Source organism: Aythya marila (assembly GCF_965140915.1).
Source record: "Aythya marila genome assembly, chromosome: 4".
NCBI lineage: Eukaryota > Metazoa > Chordata > Aves > Anseriformes > Anatidae > Aythya > Aythya marila.
The window spans coordinates 15,327,292-15,340,820 of NC_139045.1; the positions used below are offsets into that span (position 1 = coordinate 15,327,292).

The 13,529-nt window shown below is 38.9% G+C and overlaps 1 protein-coding gene across 1 annotated transcript in view; it reads right to left on the bottom strand.

Annotated features, from left to right (window-relative positions):
* Positions 1-3: 3 nt before the first annotated feature.
* MOB1B (MOB kinase activator 1B) overlaps positions 4-13,529 on the bottom strand; it is a 38,988-nt gene continuing 25,462 nt past the window's right edge. Inside the window, exons 4-6 of the mRNA XM_082758493.1 lie at positions 9,034-9,167; positions 6,752-6,915; positions 4-6,159 (exon numbers count right to left, since the gene is read on the bottom strand). Of these exons, the coding sequence (XP_082614619.1) occupies positions 6,082-6,159; positions 6,752-6,915; positions 9,034-9,167 (376 nt within the window). The 3' untranslated portion in view covers positions 4-6,081. The remainder of the gene's footprint in view (positions 6,160-6,751; positions 6,916-9,033; positions 9,168-13,529) is intronic.

Genomic DNA, 13,529 nt, shown 5'->3' on the forward strand with positions numbered 1-13,529 from the left:
TGGTCAAACATAAGCTATTTATTTTCCTCTTATAAACAGCCTTCAGCTCCTTGTTGAAAAAACAAAACAAAACAAAACAAACTAGAATTTAAATATTTTGTCCCATCACAGACAACGATCTGTATACATTATTTACAACTCTCAAATAAACATGTTGCGAATTTTCAGACATTCAACTTTTTTTTTTTTCTTTTTGTAAATCAAAAGCTGTCATTTAAAATTAAAGGAACAATCAGTGACTACAAACTGAAGCGATATTGGCACAGTTAGCTTACAGTAAGGGTTCTCGTCTTGCATTTTACACCATATTTTCTCCCATATTTTATTAAGATTTTAAGAGGAGGAAAGGTTAGTGTTGCTTCTGTAATATATATATATATATTTTGCCTTCAGAAATGACCTTTTATTGAAACCTCATTCACTCCTACTGCATTCTTCTCTCCCATTGCACAGCAAGGTATGTGCTTCTGTGGTATGAAGCAACACGACTACAGCACACAGAAGTAATAAAACAGCAATGTAAATAAGCGTTCCCTCTGCGACATATCTCTGAAAAATGTCAGAAGTTGCAAACGTACAAAAATAATGAGTATAGTTTAGTGGCTATAAAAATTAATTTCCCCTAAAAATACAATATTCTATGAACAATTCAGGGAATTTGTTTCTAAAACAAAAACGTAATCTGGTATTTACCTAGACTGCAATCTTAACCTGGTAAAAGGAAATTGTAAGAAAAGCATGAAAGTAGAAAGGTTTAACACTTAAAATGACTGATGTTAGCCTCATCTTATAAGATCCAGGAAAAGACAACAGACATTCGTAAAACTACTAGTGGTTTTAGTGCAGTTTGGGAAAAAACAACTGAAATTAGCAGTGAAGGAAATAAGATTCAGAGTAACGGTGAATCTTTTAGTGAAAGTAAAGCAAGGAATCTGTATTCATGCTGCACCTCTTTAAATAGTCCAACTAAAAGGGGGTGTTTTATATACAGTAATATAGCACTCTGGCAGGTAGGAAGGGGGGAAAGGCTGGTAAGAAAAACTACCCAAAAAGGATATGTTTATAATAAAACTGTGTCTTGTGGTTCAAGAGAAAGGGGGGCAAGAAGCAGAAAGGAACAATCTGAAAGGTACATAAAGTCCATAGCAGCAAATAGGTATCCTTTACCTGTTAAGTGAGTGTCAGGGAGACTGGGAGAGTGTTCAGCTCCTAAATACTGAAGAAGGACAGTGATCCTCTGCAGCTTGAAGTAAAAGCTAAAGTTCAAAGCTCTACATTGCATAGTAAGCAGTAAAAGAAACTTGATGCTTGCAGACGGGCCGTTGGCCCCTTGAAACCTGTTTTCTCCCCTCACCTACCATTCAGCTACTTGCAACAGCAGAATGTGGCATTTTTCTTTTCTATTTGCAAAATTAACTTGTATCCCTGACTTGAATATGAACGACTGCAAGCATAACATATCCAACACCATCTCAACAGTGTCAACACTGGCAACGGTGGCCAAACGTGCTTAACTAACAGTTTGTCCCATCCCGGCTTGAGGTAGATGACCTCCTGAAGTTACCACCCACATCACTGACATGGTCGAATATGCTGGTAGCTGAAGAACACCCCGAACAGCAGAATTTAAGGACATCAGTAGACTGGAAGGCCTCAGCAACAACTGGCGGCCCCCAGCCTGATTTAGCCCCATCGGCACCTTCTGCTCCCGATGGCCACAAAGCAGAAAGGTTTTGTTTCAAAGATCTCATGACACGTAACAGAGACTGTTTGTAACACCGGCCTAAAGCAGCGCATTTGTTCAGGGTTCACTTCTCTGGGTTTTATTTGGGGGGTTGCCACCCCCCAACCAATGCACTATTTTATGAACATATTCCCTCTACCCAGATTCGCCTTGTAAAACATGACAACTTTTGTGTAGCATTTTGATGTGCCCTTACTTCACAAGTGTAAACACACATGAATTTCTGGTCCCACATCTTTTTGAAGCAAAAAAGGAAAAAATAATTAAAAGCTGCAAATATAAACAGCATAGGGATATTGAATCCCAAACACTGCATGCTTATCTTTAATGTTATTTTCAAGTGTTGTATAATTAAACAATGTGTTCATACAGTTGTCAGGCAAATCAAGATCTCCAAGCTTTTATTACATGCCTAGAAACTATTCTGTAGAAGTGTTTTCTACTGTCAAATCCTAAATGCAAAAAAATGCACTATCCCTGTAAGAGTAATATTTTAAGTAATACATTCAAATTCTGATTTGCTGAACTGCAGTGAATGCCTCTGAATTTCTAGAATTGGGTGTTCAAAAAAAAAAAAGGAAAAAAAAAATATTTCAGAGTGCAAGTCTGCAAAAAATGAGGAGAGCAACTGCAATGGTTACCAGTCACAGCAAATCCTCGCTTTTAAGTATTCTTCTTTTTAGTTTCTTTCTTGTATATGCCACCAAACCAACAAAAAAGCTTTAAATCTAATAGAGGGTATCTCCCCTTGGTGCAGACTTGTGCCACTGTCACGTCTTGTTGCAATGTGATAACACAAACTCTAGCACTGGTTGAAAGGCTCCAGTAAGCTTTATCAGCACAGTGAATATATGCATGCAGCCTATTGAGCTGTAGTGACTCAACTCAGTAAAGCGGTTTTCATTGGCAAGTTTATAGGATTTTTAATTTCCAACTGCATCCGCAGCACTCTTCACGCCTCTGTAGCTGAACGCCTATCTCCCTCAAGCTTAGAAGTTTCAGTCATTAAACACTTCTTGGACAGAAGTATGCATAGAAGGCTGTGTGTGCAAGATCCTGTTCTAAATTCAGCTTCCTGCATGACTGAAGTCCATTTAAAATACTGCACTTCGAATTCAGGAGCTAAGCTGCTTTTGCATAGTCACGTGGGTGCTCTCCACCCCCAGAGCTCTGCAAAGATGTTAGTCTTTTGCATTGTTTAGTCCTGAACTAAAAGAGCCCTCCAACCCAGAGCTTGCAGCAGCCTAACCAGGCTGAGTTGCATCCAGATCAGATGTCAGGCACGCTACTCAAGTTCAAAACAATTCTGCAGCTGCAAAGACATCATGAATCATGCACTGTCCCTACTGCATTCCCAGCTATCTAGCTACCTCGCTGAATGTACCATACAGCACAAAAAATAAAATAAAATAAAATAAAATAAAATAAAATAAAATAAAATAAAATAAAATAAAATAAAATAAAATAAAATAAAATAAAATAAAATAAAATAAAATAAAAAATGTGGTGCATTGGAGGAGAACTCTTTTTGCAACTATTGAAAAGGATGGTACTTGCCCAATCCAATACATGGGATATTCTGCCTATGGGATCTCCTTTCTTATTAGCACATTAATCGACCCCTGACAGCAGGATTTAGATGTTACACCACTGACTGACTCTTCCATTGGCCAACAAAATTTCATGGGGATGCCTGTCAAGACTAGGGATGTCCTCTGAACAGGAAGACTGACAAAAGCATTGGGGTGAATACTGCAGTCATAGGTGTCTTGACAAAGGGAAGGAAATTGTGCTTGTCTCTCTTATGTACTTTTGCCTTCAGTTTTCTTTTACCTTACACATTTTTTTCTGACCCCCAACTCACTGAAGAGAGAACAGACACGGGGCACCTCTCTTTTCCTCCCATGTGCACGTACACACAGGGGAGAGTCAATATTGTGACTGGCTGCAAAATGGTATGTACCTACTCTATCTTTTTTAAGCTAGGAGTCTGTCAAAACATTTGAGGGAAAGCTCTCTTTGCATCATCAGCTTGACCTACTTCATCCTTACAGCGTGGACTGTGATCAATGTAATCCAATACCAATTCTCAAGTTAACAAAAGTCACAGTAAAGAAACCCCCTTGATAGTTACCTATTAGGAAAATGTCTTCATCCTGTGTAGACACAAGAAGCTGAAACAAAGTGAAATTTTCCCTTGTCCTTAACTTATAAGCAGCTTCTACTGGACATTGACCTTGACCTGCAAAGGAGACAAAATGTATTCTATGTTTTTTTGAACTTTAGCAAAGCTTCTAATGAAGCCAAGGGCTGTCTGAATTACCTATGCTAAACTCCAGGTGTTTTGCAAGCAGTCTCCATATCTAACTTTACTGTAACCAAACCTAAATTCACTATGAACACTACTGCACGACCACTCTTTACTACTCTACAAGAAGAAGAAAAGTTTCCACTTCTAAATGAAAAGCTGTGAAAAAAAGCACACAAGGCCATTTTTCTTGTTCAGTACTATGTCTTCTCAATTGTTCTCCAGTCTGGTAAGAAAGAGAGACAGAAGTAACAGAAGTTTAAACTGCTTCTCACGCTGACAGGGTAATTTAACTCAATTGCGGAACAATATTGCTCTTAAAATAAGCTTCTGATGATTTTGAAGTACGTTATTTTAACTCAAAATCAACGATTCTTGTCTCCAAAATGAACATATATTTGTTATTGTGCTTAAATACTTCTTAGCTGTCCATGCTAATGGCCACTTAGATATTTTGCAGGCTGCTGCACAGCATTTTCTCCTTTACTCAACGCTTTCAGTCAAGCAGAGGTGCCCAAAATAAAAGCTCAACTTTTCTGCCATGAGTTTACCTGTAAATTTCTGAGGTTTGAGAGTCAAAGTAGTATACGTGGGTCAGTTGATACATACACATTACTCAGATCTGAGTGTTTTAGTAAAGTCACAACCTAGCAAAGTCTGCCAACCTTAACCACCTATTGTATCAGATCTGGCAACTAGTGATATCACAGGATAGCAAGCTGCAGACCCTAATGCATATTTATTTGAAGCCCAAATGCAGCAGCATTGACAAGACCCCTAAATGAACCAGAGAAGAGAGTCATATGGGCTTCTGCAATGGAAAACCCAACTGATATAGTTGCAGCAGAGATTTCCAAGCCATTGTGTACAACAGCCCCAAAAGTTAACTTGTCACAGGCGATTCTTGTATCTGGTTTGAGACAAGAGAAGGCTAGAGAGGCAGAGAGACTAACACAGGTGGGGGAAGGACACATTTCAGTTAGATGGGGGAGAATGTTGTCATGCTAATGTAAATCCTAAATGGCTCACAAAATTACCTTCCCTTCAAGCTATGTTCCCTATTACAGAAAACACTATCCATCAGAGCTCCTCCATGGAGCTGGGCTTTTTATTCCTAACTTACAAACACCATCCCATTAGTTATTTTTAAAGGCAGGATTTTCTTCGTATTACCCCAGTGTAGTTTTGCTACTATCTTCCCTAACTGTATTTGTGCAAAATGACAGTTCATTTGGCAAACACTAGGAGACTTAACAGAAGTGCCCTACCCAAAGTGGTATTGTACTCACCTGTTACAAAAAAGTAACCACAAAAAGCAAAAAACAGTGCAACAGACGTGTAAGTATTTGCTAACCACAATTTCTCTGTAATTTTGACACCTCCTTCATCATTTTGATTTGGCGACTAGAGCTTCGTATCGCTTCTCTTTATAAGAAATATCTACTTTTGAAAAATTCTATATTAATCTCTAAAAAAATAAGACAAATATTTGTATTAAAAGCTGGAGATCACTGATTTAAGTAAGTTATGGCTTTTTTAGTGTAAGTATATATATATCTTTTTTTCTAAAACAAGTATCAGTAAGTGTCTTGGGTGTTAGTTCGTATTTTCTGTTTCCAGCAATGTTCAGTATTGTATGTGCTTTGCACCTCAGAAGCGAGTTTGCCAAGGCACTTAGAGAATGTAAGGAAGTCTTTAAGGGACTTCATGAGAATGGGCTACCATTGACACAATACAGAACCCATCCACCAGCAGAGTCAATCCCCCAACCAAGCATGTTTCCTTTACAAACAGTCAGCACCTGCTAAAATTCCACAATGAGTAACAACTATCAAAAAAAAAAGAAAAAAAAGGCTATTTACTGCATGTCACTAACAGACAAAAGATTTCCCCTAATAAAAGCAGAGAGTAGAACTTGGCTGTCAGGAATAACAGCACAGGGTTTTGTTTTTAAAAAACAAATGAACAAAAAACAAATACCACACGCTCGCTTAAAGAAACAAGTGACTTCGAAAAAATCCTCTTCCTTTTATCTGTCCTTAGAGGTGAGTTTTTCAATCAGTTCTTGAAGTGGTGCAAGCTCTCTTCTGTCAATAAGGTTGAATTCCTGTAACAGGGGTGAGGGGAAAGACAAACAGAGTTATATATGTGCAGCTCAAGTAGGAAGTCTTATTCCAACAGAAGTCATTTGGTAGGAGGCTCTTCCAGTCCAGGCGTAGCCAACTGCAATGTTTTCTGCCTGTCTGCCATTATCTAAATAATAAAGTTAACTGCCTAAAGCTTTTTTCCTCATTTAAGGGGAGGAAACATGCCAAGAAGATGCCCTTTGTTGGGCTGGGAAGGGAGAAGAATGTAGTCTTGTAGCAAACACTCTCTTTGTAATCTTTAATCAACAGTTTCAGAGACTGTCCTCCCTCTTTCTTTCGTAAGAAATTACTGTCCTATTTAATTTTTTTGCTAGGAAACAGTTTTTTCTATTCAATTTGGGAGCAAACGAATACCTCATTGAAAATGTTTCAGTTCCTTGAATACTTCTAGCAGTAAATATACATACAAATACCATGAGACATACTCTTGGAGCCTTGGAGGTGTTGACTCATCCACAAACATACCCGCTGTTATGAAACTGAACGGGTGTTGCTTTGATACAGTACTTTTCAAGATAATAATCATAACTGTAACGTTCCTGCCACACTTACCTGAACAAAAAATATAAAGTGCTTGAAAGAAGTGTTAAGATGTGCCTCTTCCTGCAGCTGGATAACTGGATCAAAGTGCTGGTGATAAATGTGAGCGTAAACTCTGAAGAGACGCTTTAAAATCGTCTTTGCCACTGACATGAAATTCTTTGGGAACGGTACACCTACAAACAAGAAAAATGGATGGCTTATTTTTAAACACCCATGCCATGTTCATTTATGTTAAAACCCATTATAACCCAACCTTATCTCTTGCACCCCACTGTGCTTCCTTCACAGGAAGGGCCGCTTCATTTCTTTCAGCAATTTTGTCTGTAAGTCACACAATGCACTTAGACCAACGCACAATGACAAGCTCATTAGAAGACTGCAGGGGAGGTTTCTCTCCCTCCAGTAGTCCAGTGGCTTACGAATTCACCCCAAGACAAATTCAACTACATTTCTATGCTGAACACACCAGATACATTTGCATTGGTAGCTAAAATCCCCTTCAATATCAATCATATTTTACTGTTTGCATGGCTACAAGTGAAGTAAGAAAAAATGCTGTCTCCCAGCTGTCTCGTGCTCCATGAAGAGATTCCGTCTCCATCCAGCTCATCGTCATCCCTTTGCCTGAGGCTATTGCTTTCTCACCTGCCTGCTGAAGAACTGACACATGCTCCTTTCACTCTTTGCACTGAAAATGACCCAGGACATGTAAAATTAGTTTCAACAGCCAATCTTTGTCAGTATACAAGTTCTATTAATATTGGTTAGGAAACTGCAACCAGCCACTGGGAGCAATAATCTATTCAGCCAACTCAAGTTTTTAAAAAAAAAAAAAAAAAAAAAAACAATTATCGATCATCTAAGTAGATGAAATTTTTCTAACTTCTCATCACGTAGCAGATCTCCCAGACAGCTTAGTTCTTTTGCAGTCCTTTCAGCTGGTGAAGTCCTGTCAGAAGGCCAGTGGCCAAAGCTGGATGCTGGTGGCCAACCATGATCTTATTAACACTCTAAAATTCTAGAAATGAAATTTCCACACTTTACTTCAGCTTGTCCTGCTTATAGATATATCACATTTCCTTCATCGGCTACTGCATCACATAAAAAGTTCATATCTAATTGCTTGGCTGTGGCTTTAAGTCCCTTTTGGCATCACTGCATTTCAAAAATATATCCTATTAAAAAAGTCTTCACTTATTTTCGTTCATACTTACAATCATAAAAAGTATATGCTGAAGTGAAAAAAAGATCCAGTCCTGACGTAGTCTTTTAAGGACTGCTTTAATACAAGCTCCAAGTATTTAATATCACTCCTTTTAGTAACAAGACTTCTACCCCAGCTCTGAACTCTACCCTGAAACACTAAAACAAGTGTCACAGTACATGAAGATACTGTGTTCACATCTATAGAGCAGAAAAGATTTAGATTTTTGTCACTCTTCTCAAACTAACCAATCTTCTTTGCATATCTGCTTAACATAAGTAAAAACAAATGCCACTTGATTCTGACAGGTGGCCCTGTTACTCTGAATAGGCTTATTGGAAATGTGTCAAATGCCTCAGAAGCTATGGACAAAATACAAGCAATTAAGAGATCTCCCTTCCTTTTTCTACAATGGTTCATAGCCCTGTGAGTAGCAGTGTATTGGAAAACTGCCAGTTTGGAGCTTTAGAACAAATTGTCCTCCGTGCCTCCAGCAGGATTTTGTTCTCCTTTTCATTTCAGGAGCAGTGGTTGTTCGTTATTTTCCTCCTCCATTTCTGCAAGAAACCCTCTTAAAAATATGTCTTCCATCTTCATTTGAAAAGAAAAAAAAATCACGCAATTAGGATCAAAAATGCAGTTCAGCTTCCTTGGAAGTAAGGTCTAGAACTTCCCCATGAGGACCAAGCATCTTTGCTTTATCAAAAATCTGCTAGTTTGCTCCAATCTATTGGTTATAAGGTTTAGAGATCCTCCTACATATCTTTAAGGAAACAACCCACCTTTCAAAACTAAAAAAAAATAAATCAGATTTGATTAAAAAAGACAGTTAAGTAGAAACAAATCTTCCTGCATTCATAATTGTTAGATATTTACTAAAAATGTTAACACATGGATCAGAGCTCATGTACTACCACATGAAGTTTATCTTAACAGATCCAAGTGTCTTTCTATAGATAATGTTACCCTTTAGAGTTGTCCTACTCCAGGATAGTCATTTAGGAGACCTTACAATGCTACAAGACTTCAATATACCTGTACAACTGCAACCCATACACATTGTTCAATTTTACTTTATTTACGTTACCTATTTTAGAAGGAAATAGCGTCTCATCATCCAGCTGATCCTGGACCCAAGTCATCAGGTAATCTATGTACTTTGGTGCGGAGCACTTGATTGGCTTCTTTATGTTTGTCCCATCTGCCCAGTGGTACTCGTATCTGGGGTGGGATGACAGCAAGACATTTCTTAACACAAGTGAATCATTCACAACAAGGCCAAGAAGATAGCTCTTCCTGCACCACTCCCCGTACTCCCACACCCTCCCACAGCCCTTCCTTGAAACAAAGGTTCAAATGGTCCCAACGTCATCTGCAACTGCTCGATACCAAGTCTCCCCACAATAAACAAAATAAATTACAAGCTGTTGATATGAAACATCAGAAGTTTACATTGTATTCTCATTGTATTAAAGGCATGGAAGAGATTCAGAAGTAAGTTAATGCCAAGGAATACTATTAAAATACGGAAGCTGGCGTAAAGTGCATTTCATCCAACAGTTGGAAGAAAGCTTCTAGATTAAATAGTCATCCATATGTTCGTATCAGAGGGTCTAATATTACCAGGCAGCACACAGAACTAGCCCAAGATGCACAAAGTCTCAGTTTCCAGCTCTGCCACCGACTCACTGGATAGCTGCAGTCTTTTAGCTTAGTTTTTCTATCTGTAAATAAGGTGACATCACACCTTCAGCAAAGCCCTGATGTCACTATAGAGCAATAAAACATGCACTCTTCTCATCCTTTTCTATTCAAAGGGCTAATGGCATTGACATCTTTAACATGGCACATAAGGAGTAGGTTCCAGCTTCATTCATTTCACAGTTGCCACTTTAACCTGAGCAATTATAAAGCCATGGAAAGCTGTATTAAACAGCATCCGTTTGCATGCACAACAAGAAATAAGTCCTCGTGAAATCAGAACAGAACAGATTTTTTTTGGCTGGCTTGGGGTGCGCAATGCACACAAGCCCAGACAGAAGCGAAAACAGCTTATTATGGGAACATATAGCTGAAAAAAAAGAAAGAAAGAAAAAAAAAAAAGACACAACAACACAAAAACAACCTGTGTTTAACACTGGGAGTCCGACAATACCAGCTTTCAAGTGAACCACAGTGTTCCTTTCTGTTTCTTGCTGAGCACAAATGCATATATCTTAGTATTCCCTGCCAATCTGTTAACATCTGAGCAGGTTTTTTTTTTTCTTTTTTTCTTTTCGCCTCATCAGCACAGCCACGCGTAGCCCTCTCTTAGATCTAAACTCAGCATAATTCCCCACGCCTGTTTTAGATCGTCCAGCCTTGCTCAGCCAAGCGGCCAAAGAGCACTGCTGCAGAGTGGCTATCTGCGGGGCAAGCCTGCTGCCCAGCCAGAAACGAAGAGGACTGCTGAGCTCTGCAGCTCTGAAATCCTCCCAAAGAAATGAATGAATAATGGCTCAGACTAGCTGCACCAACCACTCCTCTTATTAAAAAACAACCACAAGGGTAGCACTGTCAGCTCACTCGTGCTGTTACAGGAAACCTACCCACCGCATCTACAAGTTCTATCCCAGTTCTCTTGAGAAGAATTTGAAGAGATGTTATTAACAGCTAATATTTCTTCTTTTCATGGAGGATAACATGCTCAGCTGTTAGGTTTTCAGTACAGTGGTAGCATACCACACTGTTTGGAGTGCAAACAGCACCACCTGAACTTTCTCCTGCTATCTGCAAATAGTATTGTGAGGACATTTGGGAAAGTCTTCTATTTAAAAGATCATACACATCATTTCACACAAAGCTTAACCATATCTGATCAATTTGGCTTCAAGTTCTGTTTAACATGTTTATTTTTGTCAGAACAGTAACCAGATGAACATTCTCACAACAAACACATTTTATGAGCAATTCCGAGTGTGCAGCTAACAATGCTATAAAAGGACCCTGGTTTTAGAATGGTGAGAAATTAGAAGGTCGGAAAGCATTTTTAAATCATCTCTCAAAATACACAAGGAAATTCCATACGCAGTGAATGGACCACAGTATTTCTAGCATGAACAAAATCGGTATTCCTCGCCACCCAGTATTACCCAAACACTGAGTTTTAAGTGGTATTAACGTAGGACAAATGCCAGCTCTTAGCTAAGGTGCCAGATTCAATCTAGAGGCAAACAGAATAACAAGAAAAAATCTAAATTACATGCTAAATCTCATCCAAATAGCATATATCCCCAAGACAGCTCCTCCTCACAAGACTATGCATTAGTTCTGCATTTTTTAGAGAAAGGAGCACCATAGAATTACCTTTAAATAACACAGCTCTTAAGAAACACAGAAGATGTGCCTTGAAAAAAATGAAGTCAAACTCCCCAGGCTCCACACAGTGGGTGTGTAATGTTCATGGTTGTCCCTACGCTGTCAAAGGGCTTGGGGTCAGCAAGGGAGGGGAAAATGAATTCTTCTGACAACCTTAAAAACATCACCAACAAAAAAAAAAAACACTCAAGAATTCTAGCAAAAGAGGGAAAAAATAAAGAATTCTTAAACATAAAACCAAAATCAAATTTTTCTAATACTAATAAATGCAAGTTATTTGCCATCTATAAATAGATAACCCAATGGTGCTTCTCACATTAGAAACCATCTCTAACTATAAACATTTATAGGACCAGCTTCTCTATCAGCCAATTAAAAGTACTTGGCTTGGAGAAAAAAAAGGTTTAAAGTAAAATTAAAGCTGTTACCTTTTCCAAGAGCAGTAAGATACTGTGGCTCTGTAACATCTTTTAAAAGACTCTCGGACATATATTTGGACCTATTGTCTCTAAATCTCAGTAAAATTGTACTAAATCAGAGTGAAAAGAAAGTGCCATGTTCTGTTTTGTGTCTCAGTCATCAAGGAACACAGGTGCAAAGTGGAGTGCCAAAACAAGGCAAAAGGACAGACATTGCTGAGAGATGCAGGGTATTTCAAGGACCTGATTATCTGGTTATTTCTTTATTTACTGCTACGGACACACTGAATGGAAGATAGCACAAGAACATTCAGCTACAGTGTATTACACCCGTGTAGGATTTCTGGGAGGCTGTCCACTTCCGAGTGTCACACTACTCATATTTGACATCTAAATTTAGAAGCACTGAAGACCTGAAGCCTCACAAAAATCAAGTGTCTCACCACCGCTAACAGTGAACTTAGTTCACTCACTCAAATGCCTAAATATGGATTTGAGATCCTCAGTTCAGACATCCAGTTCTAAAAAATGCAGCAGACACATCCTTCCTTTGTGTTCTTATTTAAAGCATGGTTGTAAAACCATGGAGGAAAATAAAGAGAACTCCCCTCATCCCATACTGGTCAATAAACGTATTACTTTTATGCAGGTTTTTAATGTGTTATCATGACTGCTGCATTGATGGTGACTAAACTGATACATGAACAGTAAGGAGGTGAAAACCACCTAGGGTTTGTTTGGGTAAAAAATGGCTTGTCTTTGCAGACATGAAAAGGATGCAATATTACTATGAGAAAGCATATATTTTGGAAGAAATCAGATAATTTTCTCAAATTATTAGACAATGAGCTGTGCAGCAGGAAAGAGATCTGTTCTTGATGTCTGTGCCAATCCTTAACTAACTCAAGGTACTAATGCCCTGGTAGACTAATTCAGCAATCCTTCCAGCAAAGACAAGTCCAAAATAAATGTAAGTGATCTCACAGCACACATGCCTCATGTTAGCAGAATGGCCAAGCTGGATTTCAGTTGGATTTTATCATTCCTAACCTAAAAGCAGCGTTCAGCTCCCCAGCTCCCACCCATTCAGACCAGGAAGCTTTGGTGGGTCCCCAAAATTGACTTGCCTCAGCCAAGGCTTCCTGGTCAAGATCACTACCAGGAAAAACCAGAGGACCCAGGTGGTACCTACCCAGCTCCAGGCATTTGCTTATCACGGAAGGCAGCCCTCAAGAGAAGGAAACCATCCCAACATCAAAAATAAACACACAAAGCCCCCACACAAGCCCAGGTGAGCTCTGTTTTTCCATAGCCTGCTTCAGGCTTGTCAGTTGTGCTACAAAAATTGTGACTGAGCCACTATGAGTTCCAAACAGCTACCTACGTATGCATCAGCAGCTTACAACCCTTTTTTAATATAGGAGCCATAAATGTTTTTCCACTGGGAACATGTAGCCCTGTGTCTGTAGAACACCAAGGCACTCCAAACTCAGAGTTACTAAAATAAAAAGAAAACCCCAAGTGTGGATGCAATTATACTGGCTTGCAAGTAACTTACATGACCTAACTTGCACAGAAAATTAATAAATAAAAGGAAATCAGACTGCAAAGCCACAGCGTGCTTGATGGTTTTAGTTCTCCCCAGCTACTCATGCTACTGCTGCCTAACCTGTTTCAAATGACCTTATACAAATTGTTTCAGCTAACTCACAGTCTTTTATCTGAAACAGAGGAGTATGCAGTAACGGTGGCAGCTCAGCCATGCATGTAAGCAGACAGCAACCTTCACCCTAGAAGCACTGAAGAG